Source organism: Rattus norvegicus, chromosome 2 (genome assembly GCF_021556685.1).
Source record: "Rattus norvegicus strain SHRSP/BbbUtx chromosome 2, alternate assembly SHRSP_T2T, whole genome shotgun sequence".
Classification (NCBI taxonomy): Eukaryota; Metazoa; Chordata; class Mammalia; order Rodentia; family Muridae; genus Rattus; species Rattus norvegicus.
Window position 1 is genome coordinate 30,951,340 of NC_141535.1, and position 18,991 is coordinate 30,970,330.

At 44.5% G+C, this 18,991-nt stretch overlaps 1 protein-coding gene and 1 long non-coding RNA gene across 7 annotated transcripts in view; both read right to left on the minus strand.

Moving 5' to 3' along the window:
* Positions 1 to 10,277: 10,277 nt before the first annotated feature.
* Arhgef28 (Rho guanine nucleotide exchange factor 28) overlaps positions 10,278 to 18,991 on the minus strand; it is a 297,367-nt gene continuing 288,653 nt past the window's right edge. For 5 of the 6 annotated variants that reach the window (XM_087625772.1, XM_087625793.1, XM_087625783.1 and 2 more), the window contains one exon: positions 10,278 to 11,467. In XM_087625772.1, coding sequence (XP_087481898.1) covers positions 11,298 to 11,467 — 170 coding nt within the window. In that variant the 3' untranslated portion in view covers positions 10,278 to 11,297. 6 annotated transcript variants of the gene reach the window in all.
* On the minus strand, positions 15,157 to 17,802 carry LOC147996014 (uncharacterized). The gene is made up of 2 exons (XR_015673798.1): positions 17,629 to 17,802; positions 15,157 to 17,133 (listed from the first exon to the last, which is right to left on the minus strand). It is a non-coding gene; the product is annotated as an uncharacterized LOC147996014 (long non-coding RNA).

Genomic DNA, 18,991 nt, shown 5'->3' on the forward strand with positions numbered 1-18,991 from the left:
TTGATTTTGCTGGGTTTGTGACAGCTCAAGATTTGTGACAGCTAATCTCAAGATGGTCAGTTGTTATATGGGGCTGGCATGGCAGTGACCCACCAAGGGAACTTAATGAGTTGACTGGAGACATTTCGGGAGTTCTGGGCCACAGAGTCTACCAAGATGAGAACACCCCACTGGTGCTGAAAGGTAGACGTTTTAAGGTTACCCTACTGGACAAAAGTTTAGAGCAGAAGAATTACACCAGCTGGTTCAGCAACTCTCTCCCAGGAGCTAGCTGACCATAAAGTTAGATTAAAATCTTAAAGAACAATCTTGAGAAAAAGGAAGTTTCTCCCAGGAACTGGCTGACCATAAAGTTAAACAATCTTGAGAAACAGGAAGCTTCTCCGTGTGATTTTTCACTTGTATTCTCCACATTTTCCAATGTCGCCATCCCTACCCCCTTGGGTTGTGGTTTCTTCCTTTATATTTAAGGAAATAAGGTGTTACTAACTCCTTGCTCCCTATCAACTTGTTCCTTTCCTTTCCCAACCTCTTCTCCCAGCTACTCGTGGTCGAACTCCTCTCCCCTGCATGGGATACGAGTCTCGACCCCAGTGCACTGGTTCCTATCAATAAACCTCATGCTATTACAGCAAGGACAGTCTCATGTGAGTTCTTGGGTGGGGGTCACATTATCCCAAGACTTGAGTGAGGGTCTCCCCACTCTAGGGGTCTTTCAGTGCCATGAGATTGTGTTCATTTTTTAAAATATTTCCCACTAAACCAAACTAGGTAGACTGAGATTTGACTGACATTGCTCAGTGGCCTTTTGGGATTAGTATTATTAGACAGGACAGTCTCATTCATAGTCTGACCTTTCATTCCCCTGCACCTCCTGCCCATTAAACACCAGGACTCCTTACCAGTTATTGAGGTTCTGGTTTTCAGAACGTGATATCCTACAGAATGGCACCTTGGTCTGCTGTATACTTTGAACTGGCAGAGACTGGAAGGACCTGGGAAATAAGGTGTTACTAACTCCTTGCTTCCTATTTCCTTGTTCCTTTCCTTTCCCAACCCGAGACATAGAAAGTCTCATTTCAGTGTCCATGTCCTATTCCTGAGAAGAAAAAAGTTGCAGAGACCTAGACCCAGAACATCAGACCTTGCTGCCCCATCCCGGTCCAGCCCATTCCTAACCTTGGTGCTCAGTCAATGTGTCTGCCAATTCTTCATAGAACCTTTGCATAAAAACAGTTTTCCCTGAGCTTGGGGGGGGAGGGTCTTCAATTCTAAAGGCTGCCACACGGTGTAAAATGCTGATTAAATTAACTTCTTATGTTTTTCCTTACTACCCTGTCCTTTGCTGTGGTGGTGATGTTACCTGTGTCTCTCCAGGAGAGACTGCTCATTTTTCTATCCTTACTCTGACAATCAAAAATACTTTCATACACTTCCAAAAACTTCTGTGCATACATATCGAGACTAAACTAAATCCAAAACTTCAAAATCCTAAAAGCAAAGATTTTGCCGGTGACAATCTCTCTGCATGGGGACTCTCAGAACACGTCTCCCTGTGTTGTTCCAGAAAATGGCCACCCATTTCATTGCTGCGGTCTGCTGCTTTGATACTTCAGGTGGTGTTACTCTTCCACGGTGAATACTGGCCTTGCTGGCCTCATAACAGCATCCTTATGGGTGGTAGGTATCTTAGAATAGGACTTACTGTGTCCCCAGATTAAACAGGGTCCTAGGCATGATTCATATCCATTCACTTTACACTGCTGAATTATGTATGTATAAATAATAGAGATGAACTAAATCTGACCAATGACCAATAACCACTGACCAATCGCTAGTAAGAATACAATATACTGTAATCTTTTTCTCACCTTTATAGGTTGATGGATGCTGTGGTGTGAATACCTGTTCTCTAGCCCCATTTGCATGTTGAAAACATAGCCAAAGTAATGATATCAGGGGGGTGGGGACTTGTGTATTCCTGTCCTTATGAGAGAGACCCTGAGGCTTGCTGTGCCTCTTTTGCCTTGAGAGGACACAGCTAAAGAGAGCCATTTCTGAGTCACAAATCTCCCAGAGCCTTAACCTTGGACTTCCCAGCCTCCAAACCCTCTGTTGCTTACGATGTCCCTAGGCTGCAGCATTCTGTGGCTAGCAATATAAATGCAGCAAGACAATGCAGCAATCCAATAGTGGGTGCTGACTGCAGCTCCATGGTAGTGGGAAGCTGGGTTTCTTTTGTCATACTACCAAACAGAAGGGCTCAGTAGAAGGACAGTGCTTGGTTCTGTCACTGGGGCAGCAGGTATATTAAAATGGTGACAAATTAAGCAGACAGACACATAAACCCACACACATATGCTACTGATGCACACACACACACACACACACACACACACGCTCACACATACACATGTACACACACGTATGCTACTGATGCACATACACACGCTCACACATACCCATGTGCATACACGTATGCTACTGATGCACACACATGTGCTACTTACACACATACATGCACACATGCACATACATGGAAAACGAATGCTACTGTTTGCCAGGAATAAAACATTTTCTCAAAATTTGGTAATGGAGTAGGGGAAGTACATTTTTCTTTTTGAATCGATTCCATATTTTTGTTCCCACTGTTTGAAGGCTTCCGTTGTTCCTCTTTTACCACATCAGGTGTCCCTTCAAAGACATCCAACCACTGACGTTGTTTTTTCCTCATGGTCCATGCTCATCCTAAAACAGCAAACCCAGAATTCACATTCTCTTCTATCTACATGTGCTTGGAAAAAGAAAAGGCAGGTCGACTTGTGTTTTTCAAAGACCATCTTTCCTTTATTTTATGTATATGAGCACACTGCTTTCCTTAGACACAACAGATAAGGACATTGAATCCCATTACAGATGGTTGTGAGCCATTATGTTGTTGCTTGGAATTGAACTCAGGACCTCTGGAAGAACAGTCAAGTGGTCTTAACCACTGAGCTATCTCTAGCCCAAAGACAACCTTTCTTATTCACAGTAAGAGACAGAAATCGCAGTCGAGTCAGAGGGCAAATCCAACTTCTTTCTACTTCTGTGGCCTCAGTGAAAGACTTGTCTTGTGAGTCCAACATGGACAGCCTTCAAATAAGAGGAAAAATGAGAAGCAAAACACACTCAATCATCAAGTTTAAGAGCCACTGAGCCTTAGTCATCTGTAGAAATGCAGATAGGGACAACTTCGCACGGATTATTTCTTCTCTGTCCTTAGATTTTAAGCAGCATACAGCTGAAAAGCATCTGACCTGCTTGTCTGCACCTTGAAGATGGTGCTCAGTTAAAAGGGAGACATAGTAGAGAGGAGAGAGGAGAAAGGAGGGAGTGAGGGAGAGAGGGAGCAAGGAAGAAAGAACTGACTTTATTCATGCACAGATCCCTCACACAACCTCTTGTGACAGGGCAAGTCTGGGCATAAGGAGTTTCTAGGGTGCCTGTCTGTCGGGAGCAAACGCCAAGCTTTGAGAGCTTGTGCCTCCAACCACCAACAAACACATCAGTAACGTCTCAGACCTTACAGCTGCCTATTGTGTCATTATGTTTGGTCTTACTTTCCACAGTCTGTGGGCAGTAGGGAGCAGAGAGTTTCGGACACCAGGCTAATGAGCCTCGTCCCACCTCCACACCTAAACAAAGGTCTTTCATGATGCTCTCTGCTTCCTCGTCTCAGAGACAAAGAGAAAAGGGGGGCTACCAATCCAAGTAAAACTGCTGCGCTCCCCCAAGAAGAAAAGTCTAGAGCTGTTTCAAGCCATTAGCCACATCTTGCCAACCAGAAAAAGGCAACACTGAGGATGCTACTCGCAGGAGCCGTTAAACAGAGCAAATGGACCCCAGTTTGCTAAACTCAGACCTCATCTTGATCTATATTGATCTTGGATATCACTAATATTCAAGTTAAAGTAAAAAAAAGTTTTCTTTTTCTTTTATTTTAATCAAAAGGTTTAGTCCAAACTGAAATCAATGTTCTCCAAATGAAACCTGAACCAGATTGACGCTTAATTCCCTCTCTAGTCCTGAAGACATCTCATGACAATTTGCCCATGGCAGTGGACAGCCAGTCTCCCTCTGGGTAGCTAATGCCCTAATAACAGTACCCCTGGCAGGTTGGATGACTAATTTAACTCCAATCTGCAAACTTGGCCTCCCTGCTAAGCCATTTAAAAGTCATTTACACAGTCCAGTTTGATTTTCAAGTGTTCAGACAGATGACAGGTTATTTGAACCTACTTGTTCAAGAGCATGTTTTCGTATATTCTTATGCCACTTACAAATCAGACCAAGAAAGGAAGACTGGGCAGACCTCTTGGCCACTTCAAGTAATTGTTCTGTCTGGCCCGGGTGGATGGGATTTCAGTGGTGTCAGCAGTGGTGTTAGTGGTGAGTTTTACTGGGGGGAAAGGTTACGTGGCCACTGCCTTGACGGCTTTGCCTGACCATTCTAATTTTTCTCCTCCCTCACGTACAAACACACCCTCTTTAATTACTAACAGCAAACAGCGTATTCCACACACTTCACAACATCTGTTCTCGCCTTAATTAATCTCTCACACCGTCTCCATAGCAACAGTGCTTAGCAGGCTCAGACTCCACATTAGGAAAATCTCCCTGCAAGTGGGTGACTCAAAATATGGCCTCAACCGAGATATGTTTGCATTCATTCTAGTGTCAGAGCTAATGAGAACCTTGCACGGGAAGGTTTGCCCGGAAGGGTCAAGTTGTATGATCAGCGTGCTAAAAACAACAGCTTTAAACCGGGAGTAGAAGAAAGCTCTTTCCTCTCACACCCCCCCCCCAAGCCCCCAAAATATTGCAAAGAAGATGAAGAAGAAGAAAGAAAGAAAGAAAGAAAGAAAGAAAGAAAGAAAGAAAGAAAGAGAGAAAGAAAGAAAGAAAGGAACCCCCACCGCTACCTTTATGTTGCAAGAGATTCCTGTGCTAACAAGGTTGGTGACTTTCGAGGCCCATTGGCTATTGTTTGCAGGGTAGTTAGGAGAAGCAAATGTTTAAAGGCAGGTCTTCAAGAGGTGTTCTGAGCCTTGGTTCCTCCAACTTGAGTTAAAAGCCCATTGTTCTTTGCTGGCACCTGCTTCTGTCTTCCACCAATCACAGTCTGCCTTGCCAGCAGTGGCGAGGTAGACCCAAGCTTTCCAAGCAAGCTGTGGAGCTGCCAAGAGAAATGACTAGCGTGCTCCCGAGGAGAATGTTTTAGCTCCCTGGCCCATGCAGGCCCTCTCGCTGAGGCTGGCTGCTTTTATGTTTATATTTGAAGCTGTTGGGTTAGAGATCGTAAAAAAAAAAAAAAATAAGCTATGGAAAGTGCCCAGGAAGCCTGCTTAGACATTAGCCATGATGTCAGAGCCCTTGGGCAAGAGGTATGGAGAACACAGACAAAACAGGAGTCAGGCACTTACCCCTGAGTGGTATTTCAAATCAGACCAGCATCCATCGTTAAATGTTTAACTTGAGTTACTAACCAGAAGTAAACCATTCACTGAGTGCCCGTTCCCTCCCTTTCACTGCCCCCTCCCCCAATCCGTACACAGGCAGGTAACACAATGAAGTCATCTGAGGAGAAAGAAGGGAAGAAAAAAAAACATACAAACTAACAGGTATGTTGAAAATGAATTTTAACAGATAAGTAAGATTCCTTTTACAGAAAAAAAAGGTCTTCCTCTAGGGAGTGTCTGGATGCACGAGCGTCCTAAACCTTCCCTGGAGCTGAGACTCCATGGATCCCCGGGCCCAGCTGACACCTGAGCTGGCTAGAGATGGAGATAAATTAATCGGCCTTGCTGCCAGGCCTACGAATTAAAATTCAATGAGAGAACGGGAGCCGGGACTTTTGCAGGAATATAAGACATTTCTTAAATACAGCTATAGAAGCTAGTAAAATTAACAAAAGTAAAAGAAAAAAAAAGTCTTGGTTGTTGGCAGTATTTAAAACTCCTGACTTGCCTACCTCTCCAAGAGTTATATTCTGGGTACATAACTGGAATTCAAGTAATCCCATGTTGAAGTTTCTCAGCCATGAAGCCCTCTATACAACCACTGAACCGTGGTCCCACTTGAAATTCCCCTGCCCCAAGCCATGTGTGATCAGCCACTTGAAATGACTGCTGCAAACCCAGCAGCCAGAGTCCAAGATCTATGGCTGGATCTCTTGTTCCTGTTCTGCACAAGCCGATCTGAGACTTCCAAAGATGCTTCTATTCCTCACTTCAGCATTGAGCTCGGAGCTCTTCCTCTGAGTTAAGTGTCCTGTACGCTCAGGTCTTGGATGTCTTGTTCCTGGACCCAGGAACGTGAACTTTGAAAACCTGAAGAAGGTCCTGGCTGGTTTGTTTCTCAAACACATTCACACTCATGCCTGCCTTTTCCTCACCCCTCTCCTCCTCACGTGGCATTTTTAGAGTGGTTGCTGTGTACCATGGGTTTGTTTCATGTAGTTCTCAATCTAGCTCTGCAAGGTCTGACTTTTGCCAAGGGGCCCATTTTATACATAAGAAACTTAGCCCAGAGGCAAAGCTACAGGCATGTCCATCTGGTGGCAGGCTCCTCTCTCACTGGCCTCCAGGGGCGTAAGTGTTACCTAGTGTGAACCCATGCTCTATGAACAGGATTTTTAGGGTGGTGGAAGCCAGTACTGCTGGAGACATTTAGGAAGCAGAGCTCAGGTCTGGCTTTCTGGTATCTTCTAACTGCCTCTTTTACTCTGGTGAAAGGGATTTACTTTTCTGTTGCATGGTAAAGCCACAACCAATGTAACTTGCGAAGAGTTCATTTGGGTTCATGGGTCCGGAGGGATGAGTCTACCATGGTAGGGAGACACAGCAACCAGGGTCAGGCATGGTGGCAGGAACGGAAGCTTTGGACTCACATCTTGAATGGTAAGCATGACACAGAAAGAACAAACTAGAAATGGCAGGTGTCCTTAAACTCTCAAGGGTAGCCTCCGGTCACATACTTCCTACAGCAAGGCCGTACCTCCTACCCCTAAACTAATCCTATTGGTTGATAGTGCCACCAACTAGAGACCCAGGTACTTGAATGCCCAAGACTATGGGGGCTCTCAATCAAACGACCACAGGAATATCTACACAGAGGAGCCAGTCTAGAAAGAGCTCTAGTGTTTCCTCATGTCAATCATAAGATTCTGGAATCTTCTATCCGCGTGCCTAATCCCTCCCTCCCTCCCTCCTTCCTTCCATTTCTCCCACCCTTCCTTCCTTTCTTTCCTTCTCTCTTTTGATTTATTATTATTTACTGATAAATGAAAATGGGATCTGGGGGTGGAAGCAAAGTTGACAGGAGAAGAGAGCAGAGACAGAAAGCACGGCAGCTCCTCGCCCCCTTCTGCCACAATCCTGTGTTGTCATCATACAAACTCTCTCCTCCATCCCAAAGAAACATTCTGATGCTCCCTTTTGGAACTCCACTATAATCTGCATCCTCAGGGGATGCCAGGAACCGTTTACTTCTTTTTCATTACAACTTAGGACCGTGGAAACAGATGTCAATGCCCGTTTGACTAGAATCCACATTGCTAATAGAAGTTGGTATAGAGGGGAGATGACAGAAATTGCATCACCCTTTGAGAACATGCTAATATGGAAACTGATATTCTTCTCTACTCCACAGTCTGGCCTTTTGCAGAACCTGGTCAGTTACCAAAGGATGATGGGTGACCTCATTCTTTCCCTGCTACAGTGCATAAGGGTGACTGGAGAGGCAAAGAGACAATTTCACAGGCTACCTGATCCAGGAGAAGAAACTCATTATGTATGAGCACCTCTAAATGTCTGCCACCACGTCTCTGTCTTCTCCTTTTATATTTCTGGACTCAGACTCACACATGGCTGTCTCCCCCTTGATGCAAATGTCTTCTCTATCTACTCCCTCTATTATTCAAGTCTCAGGAGACTCTTTAGCCCGCTCCCCCTAGCCCGACACATACCAGCCCCCAGCAGCCTCTTCCTATGAGTTCTCATGGCAACGGGCATGTCTCCATGTCATTTCTGTGCCATTGTTAGGATCATCTGTTAGTGCAGATGTGTGGGCCTGCTCGTCTTCATTTTGTCCCTGACAGAACACTTCCCCTCTTGCACGCAGTCAATCAATGTTTGTTGGACACATGAGTGGCAGGACATTTAGGATGCAAATGAGTTGAAAGCTAACACTGTGGGCACTTGCTCCAGACCATCTCCAAGCATGTATGATTCTCCACTCACGTCGTCTGGCAAGCAAAAGCAATCTTCCTAACCTTTGGGGCAAAGCTAAGCAAATTTTAGAAGATCGTTAGTGATAGTAGACACCATATATTGAGTACTACGACACCCTGATTCTCTTCTAACCACATTGCTTAACTGTCGCATCTTCACGACAATCCTATAAGGCAACCATCCTCATTTTTATAGATGAAGAAACAGAGAGGTGAAGCAGAACATCAAGGACACACAGCCAGTTAAGCAGAGCATTTGATGCAAAACCCGGTCTCTCAAGTGCTGCTGCCTTCTGATGGGAAGGTCAGAGGAGGGTGGAGCAAGAGTAACCTCAAGTCATAGGAAGGAGAACCCCTTGCTTCTTATTACCTGGTATCTCGTGACTGAATTGTGTCATCTTCTTAGCTTGCATGACATGTTCATGTGGACACACACACACACACACACACACACACACACACACACACATTTGCTGCAAGTGAGCTGGCTGGTGGATGGGTACAGCAATTACACATCCTGATGAAATTCATGGTAACTTGGACTTGAGACGATGCATAAATTCATGCCACCCGGAAAGGACAGAACAATATGTTTTTCATTCCAGGATGAACACATGATAGCTTCCTTTTAAGCTTCACCTTGAGGGACGCAGCAGATCCTTATGGAAGACACTCCTCTATGATCTGGGAAAGGGTAGCCTTCTCGGAAGATTAGTGAATCTGTGTGGGAGTCAACCTCTATTGAGTTCTGTTGTAACCTGTTCAGGTCACTCTTGCAAAATATCATGAGCTGGGTAGCTTATGAAAAACAGAATGTTATATCCAGAATCTGGAAAGTTCTGAGAGCAATGCATTAGCAGATTCGGTGTCCAATGAAGACCAACTTCCTGAGTTACAGAAAAGATCTTCTTGCTACATCCTCCCTAGGATGAAAGGACTGTGGGCCCTCCACAGTTTTTATAAAAAACCCTCCATGGTTTTTATAAGCACTAACCCCATCTATGCAGGCTCTACCCTCATAATCAAATCTCGTTTCAAAGGTCCCATCTGCTATCAAGATAGTGGTAGCAATGTGTTTAATGTAGGGGTGGATGTGGTAGGCAGACAAGCCGTTCAGCTGCTACAAGATCTGTGCTCATTGCACAGTAAAGACATGTGCAAAGGAAGAACTTCCAAAGGAAGGACATCTAGCTGCATCAGTTAAAACACTGAAACATTAAATAACAGAATGGCCAAGAGTAACAGAATGACCAGATGAATGTTATCTCGTTCCGTTATCTCGAAAACTGTCCTAGCAAGAGGGCTGCATGGAGGCTCCGGTTTTCATAGCCTGTAGGAAAACTGAGTACAGAATTTAAGGCAGAACTCCATGGGGACTTTTTTTTAAAACACCTTTATATATTCTTACTATTTCCATATCCTCCATCATGAAAAAAAGATATTTATAGTTATCAGAACAAAGATATAGATGGAAATAACTTGAGGCATTCCATTCAAAGGATATAGGTTTCTGAGATCCGCTTTAGTGGAGACAGAAAGGAGCTTTTCTTCCTAGGTGTCTTTGGGGTGGGGTGGGGTGGGGCTCATGTCATTAGGAGTTTGCCTCAGAGATAAAGTAACAGAGTTTTAGTAAGATGTTCGAATTTTAATGACTCCTGGGGAAAACTTAGTCACTGGACTTTTTAATGCACTTTTAGAAAAGCACAGATAGACAGAAGCTGGAAAAGAAAACCTCTCCAAAGAGATCTTTAAAGTCTTAAAATTTGACCTGTGAAAATATGGAGACAATTTATAACTTCAGGAAAAGTAAGTTGGGGTCTTAGTGACTGCCCTTCCTCCCACCATATTCCCTTCCCACTTTGTTGTTGCCACAATTCTGGATGAATTTAGTGGTTGGCCCCCACCCCTACCATTCCTTTTCAGTTTCCATTAGGACCGATTTGCGTGTGTGAAATGTGTGTGTTTGCTATGGTCCTATGTTTAATATTAAATTTGCAGAGTAAAATAATGAAGCAAAAGATATTTATTGACACTGACCGGAACACAGACAAATATTTCCAAATAAGATGAGAACATTCCTGCTTTATTTTCTCAGAGAGAGCCACAGTACTGTGAAATCAAGAACGCCCGTTGTCCCTCTGTAGAAGAGCCCAGGCAGGCAGCAAGCTTCACCAAGAGCTGGCCCCTTTGTCCTTAAGGCCTGCAGGCTGAGTTCCTTGTAGTCATGGAAGTCCTTGACATTCAATCCAGCTTGAGAAGGCCCAAGTGAGGGTTCTCTCTTGGAAGTTTCACTATTTACAGCCAAGTTGTCACAGAGGCTCTGGGCTGGGCTAAAAGACGGTGCTGAATAGACTCAGAACCCAGCAGCATTCGTTCAAGAAAGTGAGCCACAGGGCAGGGTGGCTCGGGTCCCGAGCATGTCCAGACTGTGTTCTGGCACAGCACCAACCTAGTATGAACAGGTTTTTGAGGACACAAGAACTGTGCATTGAAGGTGACAGCACCCCAACTCTGAAGGCCTCCTGACATTCACTTGTAAGAACCAAGTGAGAAAAGATCTTTCCCATCCCTTCCTCTGCCTTCTTTGGGGTATCAAAGCTACCCTCAATAACAAACCGCTATGATAGTTCAGCCCTGGGGGAGATCATTCTCCAAACCAAAATGGCTTCATCTTTATCTTAAAATGTATTTCACACTCCAGATGAATGGGTACAACATGTAATATGGAATTTCAAAGTGAAAACAACTTTTTCATAGCTTTCGGCTTATTCAAGTGAAGTTTCTCCTCTAGAAACTTGAAAGTGGGTGAGATCAGTTAAAGATGACACGCAGAGAGCTGGTTTTTTTTTTAATAATTTAATTATTAGACTCATGTCAAAAATTGAACATACATGAAATATTAAATATTCTTCTTAAAGCAATTCGGGCACAGAGAATCACACACACACGAGGACTGGGGCCAAAGAAAGGTTCTCCCCAAAGTGACAGTGGTTTTGTTTGCTTGGAAAAACAAATGGCCACACAATCAGAGGTAAACAATGTTCTCTTCAGCTCCATCCCCAGCATCTCCACCATGTCCGGCCGCCATCGGGGGAGTTAGTTTTGCTTCTGTTATGAGTGTCTGTGGCTGAGGGCCACGTTGATTTGAGTCCTGGGGATCTGGGGATTCAGTCTGGAAGGAGTTCAAATCTGCAACTGAAAGACATTATAGGTTACAAGAGACTCCACTGGGGACCCAGAAGGCAGATGACACTTTCTGCCTCAGAATTAGGAAATAGAGCGACCTTCTGGTCAACCAGAGAGAAAATGCCCATGCCCAGGAAGAGAGGAACACAGCCACCATCTAGTGAGGTCATCTGCATCCTAGGAGTGAACTTTTCCTTCTTAAGGGAGTGTCAGCTGCATAAAAACGGTCACATTCACTGCTGCCAGAGAAAGGGATTCCCATTGATTTTCTTTTTTTTTTTTTTTTCGGAGCTGGGGACCGAACCCAGGGCCTTGCTAGGGCCTTGCTCTTGCTAGGCAAGCACTCTACCACTGAGCTAAATCCCCAACCCCTCCCATTGATTTTCTTAAGTGGGTTTAGGTCTCAAAAAGGCAGACAGCCTTGTGTGTGTCATAGACTCTCCGTATCTTTCTTCAGAATTCTCAAGTCAAGACTTGGTCTCAGGCTGCATGATGGCCTTTAATCCTAGCACTTTGGAGGCAGAGGCAAGTGGATTTCTGAGTTTGAGGCTAGCCTGGTCTACACAGTTGCAGGACAGCCAGGGCTACACAGAGAAACCCTGTCTCCAGAAAACAAACAAAAAAACTAGCCAACCAAACAAAACATGGTCTCAATACTCCATTTATCATGGGGTTCACTAGTGTGGGCAAAAAGAAGGTCTGGAAAAGGGGGCTGAGGATGAAGAAGGACCCCCGCTAGGCATCTACCCACCCTCTATGCATGTCTGCTAACGCTACCCAAAGGACTTTGCAAGAGCAGCTAGGTTTCTGGGAAAATCTTGCCAACTGTGACTGTAGCTGGGCTTGCAGCTTTTTTTTTTCTGGTTGCCTAGCAACAGCAGGCACTGTCTCCCCTTTTCTGATAAAAGCTTCTATATTATGCTTTAAGGGGGGAACGAAGGGGCCCTTTGATTTGAAGAAAGAAACATACTTGCTACAAATCACTTCTACAATCATTTCTTGCTGCAATGGCATTTCTCCCACTATGCAACCTCCCTGAGGTAGCAAAACCACAGGTAAGCAGCTTCTAGTTAAAGGCAGAGGCCAACAGATTTGCATGGGGAGTGAGGATAGGTCATCCTGAGGTCCACCTATTTCTCTTTCAGTCATCAAAAAGAAACCATTACCACTGTTGCCGACTTTTATTCTAAGCCGCCATTATTAGACAGATACCATACCTGTCTCCATTCTAATGATAAAATGCCTCGAACCTTTCCCTCCAGATAGGAATTTTGGCTGCTACGGGGTGCAGTGTGGATGGCTTGGTAAAAATGAAGGGCAGAATGTCTCCAGGAGGCTCCATCTTTTTGCTGCCCCTCAGATCTCTTTTTTTTCCAATAAGAGGTGGGGCTGATAGAGGGAGCAGCAACCAGGGCCTCAGGAAGTAGCGTCAGATCACATGACTCTGAGGAAAAGGAGGGCCCTGAGGTGAGGAGCAAGGCTGCCTGCTTCAGCTCGCTCAAAGACACAGGCCAAGCCTAACTTCTGTTTTCTTTTTTTCCCCCTTGAGACAGCATCTCTCGTGTCTTGGGATAGCAAAGGAGGACCTTGAACTTCCAATTTTCCTGACTCTACTTTCTGATAAAAGCTTCTATATTATGCTTTAAGGGGGGAACGAAGGAGCCCTTTGATTTGAAGAAAGAAACATACTTGCTACAAATCACTTCTACAATCATTTCTTGCTGCAATGGCATTTCTCCCCCTATGCAATTACAGACACAGGCAACTATGGTCGCTTTATGTGGTACCGTGGATCAACTCATGGTGTTCTAGATATATGTCAGGCAGGCAGTCTATCATTTGAGGTACATCACCAACCCAGGAAGAAAACTTCTTATGCTGGGGCAATGTGACCTAAGTCCTGTATCTCAAATCCGAGGAACGCATTCTCTAAAGGCTGTGGAAGTTGCTTCTGTGTAGAAGCCATCACATCTGTCAGGATCTTCTCGACACCTGCCCGAAAGCTGTGCCAAGTCTTTTACGATCTCCATTTCTTTGCAACTCAAAATGTAACCCACAGTTTACAAGTTGGGAAACTAAGGCTCAGGCTCGTTCAATGTTTTGCCCAGTACCACACGGCTAGAAATATTGCAGACCTCAGCTTAGAGGACTGCAGGCTCCAGAAAGACACCTCCCTCCTCAGGTCTCATGATCTCCTTTGTCACTGAGCTGGACGTGACTTGCCCAGTCCTTTCAGGTTACAAGAGCCAACATGTTTAATATTTTCTCTCCACTCACCCTCCTAAAAGATAGCAAAGACAAAGATGTCCTTATCCCCCCGCCCCCGCAAACCAGCAGGGCAACAATTACAGACCTAGCAACCTCCCCCGGCATGGTCAGACACATGCAAAGATACGAAGCAATGATTTCAAATCAACCCAGGCAAGACTACAAGACTACAAATCAACTCTGAAGGGCTTCTCCATACTATATTACCACTTTAAGAGACAGAGTATGTTTGCATGTGGAAATGATGTTGTTCGCACGATCTTAATTCCCCTCTCCAGCTGTTGGAACAGCTGATGTTGATACCAAACAACTTCAAAGAAAAAAAAAATGTCTCAACACTTTCATCTAGCAAATACTGACAGATTGAGCAGGTCACCTATGCTGCAGCAGCTCCCCCCACCCCCTTTGCCAATGGCCAACCCTTGCCAATGAGCGGGCCAGCCGGGACACACAAACCATTACACTGAGAACAGGAAAAAAAAAGTCACCCACAGAAAGAGGAGGTTGGGAGCAATGGCACACTCCTGTAATCCATAAAGCTCCGAGCTCTGGGGTGAAGCAGAGTCCAAAATGCCCAGGAGTCTGGCAATCTGGGGTTTCTCATTAATGGCTTCAGGAGAAGAGCAAAAAGCAAGCCAAAGGACCAAGTGTGTATTGGGAAAAATTTTTTTTCTCCAATCTTTAAATATTGGCTGCAGTTCCGGAAGACAGAGGCACAATAGTGATCATGGGACCGGAGAGCGTAGATGTGCAAACACTTGCACAGGATTGTGTGCGTGCACATTCTTTGTAGAGCAGGCAGCAGGGCTTTAGTCAGAATATTTGGAATGAGGATGAAAATGTAAGAGAACACTATTTCTACCAAGACGTTGGGCCCTCAGGTGATGGCCTACACTGTGATCCCAGCTGGATGCTATGTGGCCCAGCCTCCCCCAGGGGGATGTTGTGTGGCCCTGTGTCACCCAGGGGGATATTGTGTGGCCCTGTGTCACCCAGGGGGGTGTTGTGTGGCCCTGTGTTACCCAGGGGGAACTCAATTTCCTGCTCCCTGTCCTTTCTTCATTTCCACCTGAACTATGGAGGCCAGGCCAGGCAGTCGGATTTTGAAATAGAAACCATTCTGTGATTCCTGATCTTATTACTCTCTTTCTGCCCCCCTGAGAGAGTCCTAGCAGAGCAACTGTGTGTTTCGGAAAGCCAGCCACCTTTTCCAAATATATATATATATATATATATATATATATATATATATATATATATATATATATATATAATCTCCCAAAGAATATGATCCTCACAGAAACTGAAAGTATATTTCTTCAAATGGAACCTCGCCGGATCTGAAAGCAGAATTCTTGGAGAGTTAAAAATGAAATGATCCAGTTTCATTTGCGATCAAAACGCCTGATAATTCACGAGGAGAAAAAAAATACAACTTCCTTAACTTTTTTAATAAACAAAGAAATACTCATGGGGTCCGGATCTCGAGAACTGAAAAGGCAGACACGATTCTAATGAGACACAATTTCAAACGGCCACACTCTCCCCTTTGACATAATAATTTGAACCTCACCACATCTCTGGAAACAGAACAGAGTACAGATTAGTAGGCCTAAAATAGATACGAATAAACTGAAACACATTTGAAACCCCAGAGTCTGGCTGAACCAAGTGGAGAAGCAGAAGCTTGCTTCAGGGGCTTTTCTGCTTCGTAACTGAGCTACTGGTTACACATTACAAGAGAAATCCCCACAGCCACATGGTGAGGGCCACGGTGAGCCCAGGTTAGCCCCGTAATGCAGCTTAAAATGGAAGAGATTTTCTCAATCTGACTGGTATCGTTTCTTTTTCTTGTACATGTTTGGAACAAAAGAACACGCCCCCTTGCTGAGGGATATGCATGCACAGCCCGAGGTGGTCCCCTCAGGGACAGCCTGCCTGTTGACACCATTGTGTATTGCCTTCATTCTTTCCTCTGTTCCTTAATACTGGAGCTTCTAACAAACACTGAAGACATCTGGCCTTCCACTGTACGGCCATAATTATCATCCTTTTGAGCCAACTTGGTGATTAGCTATTTTCATGACCAGCCTACAAATGGTTTAGAAAACATCGTGTTATATCTATGACAAGCAAAGTGACTCATAAACTGTGAAGTGATTTAAACCCACACCACGGGGTGAGATGTCGCCTTGGGCAAGTCATGAAGGATTGGGCTGAAATCATGAAATCGTGTTACGTTTCTGTTTGGGTTCGGTGACTTTACAAACAACATTTTAGAGGTAAGACAAAAGAATGCTCAATGTAATCAAATCCATTACTTGAAGTTGCGTTTAAATTAATGTTTATAAGGGAGTCATCTTTTTCCCACCTGTCTGTCTTCAGCCTTCTCAGCAACACATGTTTGAACAGAACCCAAACATTATCCTTTAAGGGCTGGGAAACTAACTAGTACCATTCACAGCTACAATCTACACTCGACCTCTGCTCTTGTGACCAGCAAATATAAGAGTCACTTGCCGACAAGACAAGACTTGTCTCTAATTTAAAGACATATTCTTTGCCTTTTCCTGAATTTTCTGTACATGAAAACATTTTATTTATTTACATATTTTTTCTTCTGCATGTGCGTGCCTGCGTGCTTCAGGTAGTCTTACTATGTAGTTCAGACTGACCTTGAACTCATGACCCTCTTACCTCTATCTCACAAATGCTGGGATTCCTAGTATGGGCTGCCACATCCTTCAGGAAAAGCCACTTGAAATCACAACCATTTTGAAGTGAAAGTTTTATTTAACATTAAACAACACTGTAACTTTCATCATAGGCATCAGTGCCAAGGTCTGAAAGCAATGGCCAAGGACCCAGACGCCCAGGGGTGCACCCAGCTTGTTTAGTCTACTGTTGAGATCACTGATGATGCACTGTTTAACCCTTCTTACCCCACAGAACAGAACCCCACGTCTCCTGAACCGTGGCTCTGCTCTTGTTTATTTTAATCAAGATTTTTGACTTGTGTGTCCTACTTACTATGTCCCTCATTCATGTCCCCAAACTCAAAAGTCACACTTTCCTAGAATAACTTTTTCTTCAGGAGACGTCTTTATCATTAGTGTTCTAATTCTACAAAGTCATTTGCATTCCCAGTTCATCTAAGATTCGTGCCTATACTCTGAAACACTTGAAGAACCATTTCCTGATGGCATCACTGGCGGTCACTATCGTTTCTCGGGAGCCTTACTGCACAACGTTTTCCCTCTAATGGAAAACAGTTTTTGTACAGAGCCTGAGGTATCTTCAGAGCAAAGGAAAACCAGTCTTTGTCCCTAATGTTGCTCAATTCGATTTTCCATAGTGAGCCACAAAACAGGATGTGGGTTTCGGATGTGAAAATCTAGAAGTGACAGCTGAAACAAACCAAAAAAAAAAATTCTAAATTAGTGTTGTGACTCTTTTTTTCCCAATACTGAACCTGAAATAAAGTAATGAGAGAAGGAGAGAGGGAGGGAGGGAAGGAGGGAGGGAGGGAGAGGGTCAGGGAGAGGGAGAGAGAGAGACAGAGAGAGAGAGAGACAGAGACAGAGAGAGAGACAGACAGAGACAGCGACAGCGACACACAGAGACAAAGACAGACAGAAGCAGAATATGTATGTGGCGTGAGCATATTAAAGGATAAGTAAATTGTATGACAATGGTTCTTAACATTGTGACTGAAAACTGGACTTTGTCAGTATTTTCATACTTGAGATGGCCACATCAGAGTTGTACTCAATGCCAAGAAGCGACAAAGCGGAGTGGAGTGAGTCAGCACGGTGGAGATTAAGCCATGCTCACAAAAGGCACAAAGAGAGCCACAGAGCACAGCATGGCCGTCTGCTGTCTAAACCTGAGTTGGCTCTTACGTTTGTCTTTCTCCAAAGAAGGTTATCACCAACCAGTGGCCATGACCTTGACTTTATCAAGTCCCACAAGGACTATTCCTCACTACGCTCTTGAGGAGCATCTCGGGGTATGAGGTACATGTCTCTGATAAGACGCCATCAGGTACTCATGACAAAGAGCAAACAGTGGTCAAGCTGAAAAAAAAAAAAAAACCCACCAGGTTAAGCCAGGCACGAGAACTGGGAGATTCCTTGGGAATAGAACAGGCTCAACTGACAGGTGTCACAAATGTCTCAGAGGAAAACTAGCACCAGGCATCTCCTGACTCAAGGAGTCTCTTCTCACAGTGTCCCAGACAGTGTTTTGTTCTGTGAAACAGATGCAGGCTAGGGCAACAGAGAACTATAAATCGATCCATTATAGACTGTGCAGAGAAAACAAGTGAGCATGATGCCAGGATAAACCCTGGGTGAAAGGGTGGAAGTAGGTAAGGTCTTCTAAGTCCAGGAGCGCAGAGCTACAGTGGAGCAAGGCCAGACTCATCCGTGGCTGCTGAAACTGTGAAGAGAAATGCTAGCGAGGAATTCGATAATGGCTGGTTAGGTCAGGCTGCGGCTGGACCAGGGCTCTAGCCCTGCACCAAACTCATGGAAGGAAGCAGACACTCTGCGCCCCATGGTGGGATGAGGGGGAACCCCCCAGCTTCCATGTAGGATAGAGGCCTGCCTTTCATCAAGTCTATGCTCAACCAAAGGAACTGTACATACAGCTGCACGATACGGAAAATGCGACCATGGGGATACAATCAGCAGGCTGTGGAACGGGAGATTTTTTTTCTTTTTACGCAGAAAATTAAAGCTGGCCCGTTCAACAAAGAAGCTGAATATTAAAAGCGTACTTTAAAAGAGAGAAGCAAGAGATCTTTAGAGTTAAAATCGTCTTAAGGCGTATGCCGGTGAAAGGCAGCATATAAAATTACTTGCACTCTATTTTCACAAAGCAATCACCAAGGGTATTGATGAGACGATCACTGTCAGTCACACACTGACAGCTCGATTTTAAGTAACAATTGTCAATCTTGTTTGGATGTGATAGTGACATTGCAGAGATTAAAAAACCTGGGTTCTCTCAGAAAACGACCATGAGATATTTTTCTAATAAAATGGTAAGCCGCCGTGGATATGTTTAAGATAACTCAGCATGAGAGGGTAAAGGGGATCAACCCAGGAGCGGCGGCGGCTGCGGGTTGGTAAGAGTTAAAGCTGGCTGTGGGTAGATGGACTGCATCAAAAGGCTTTTGTGTATGTTTGAAAATTGCTGTGACTGCTTTTAAAAGTCAATGGCCTGTCATATATTTGGATCCTAATGCTATAAAGGGTTCTC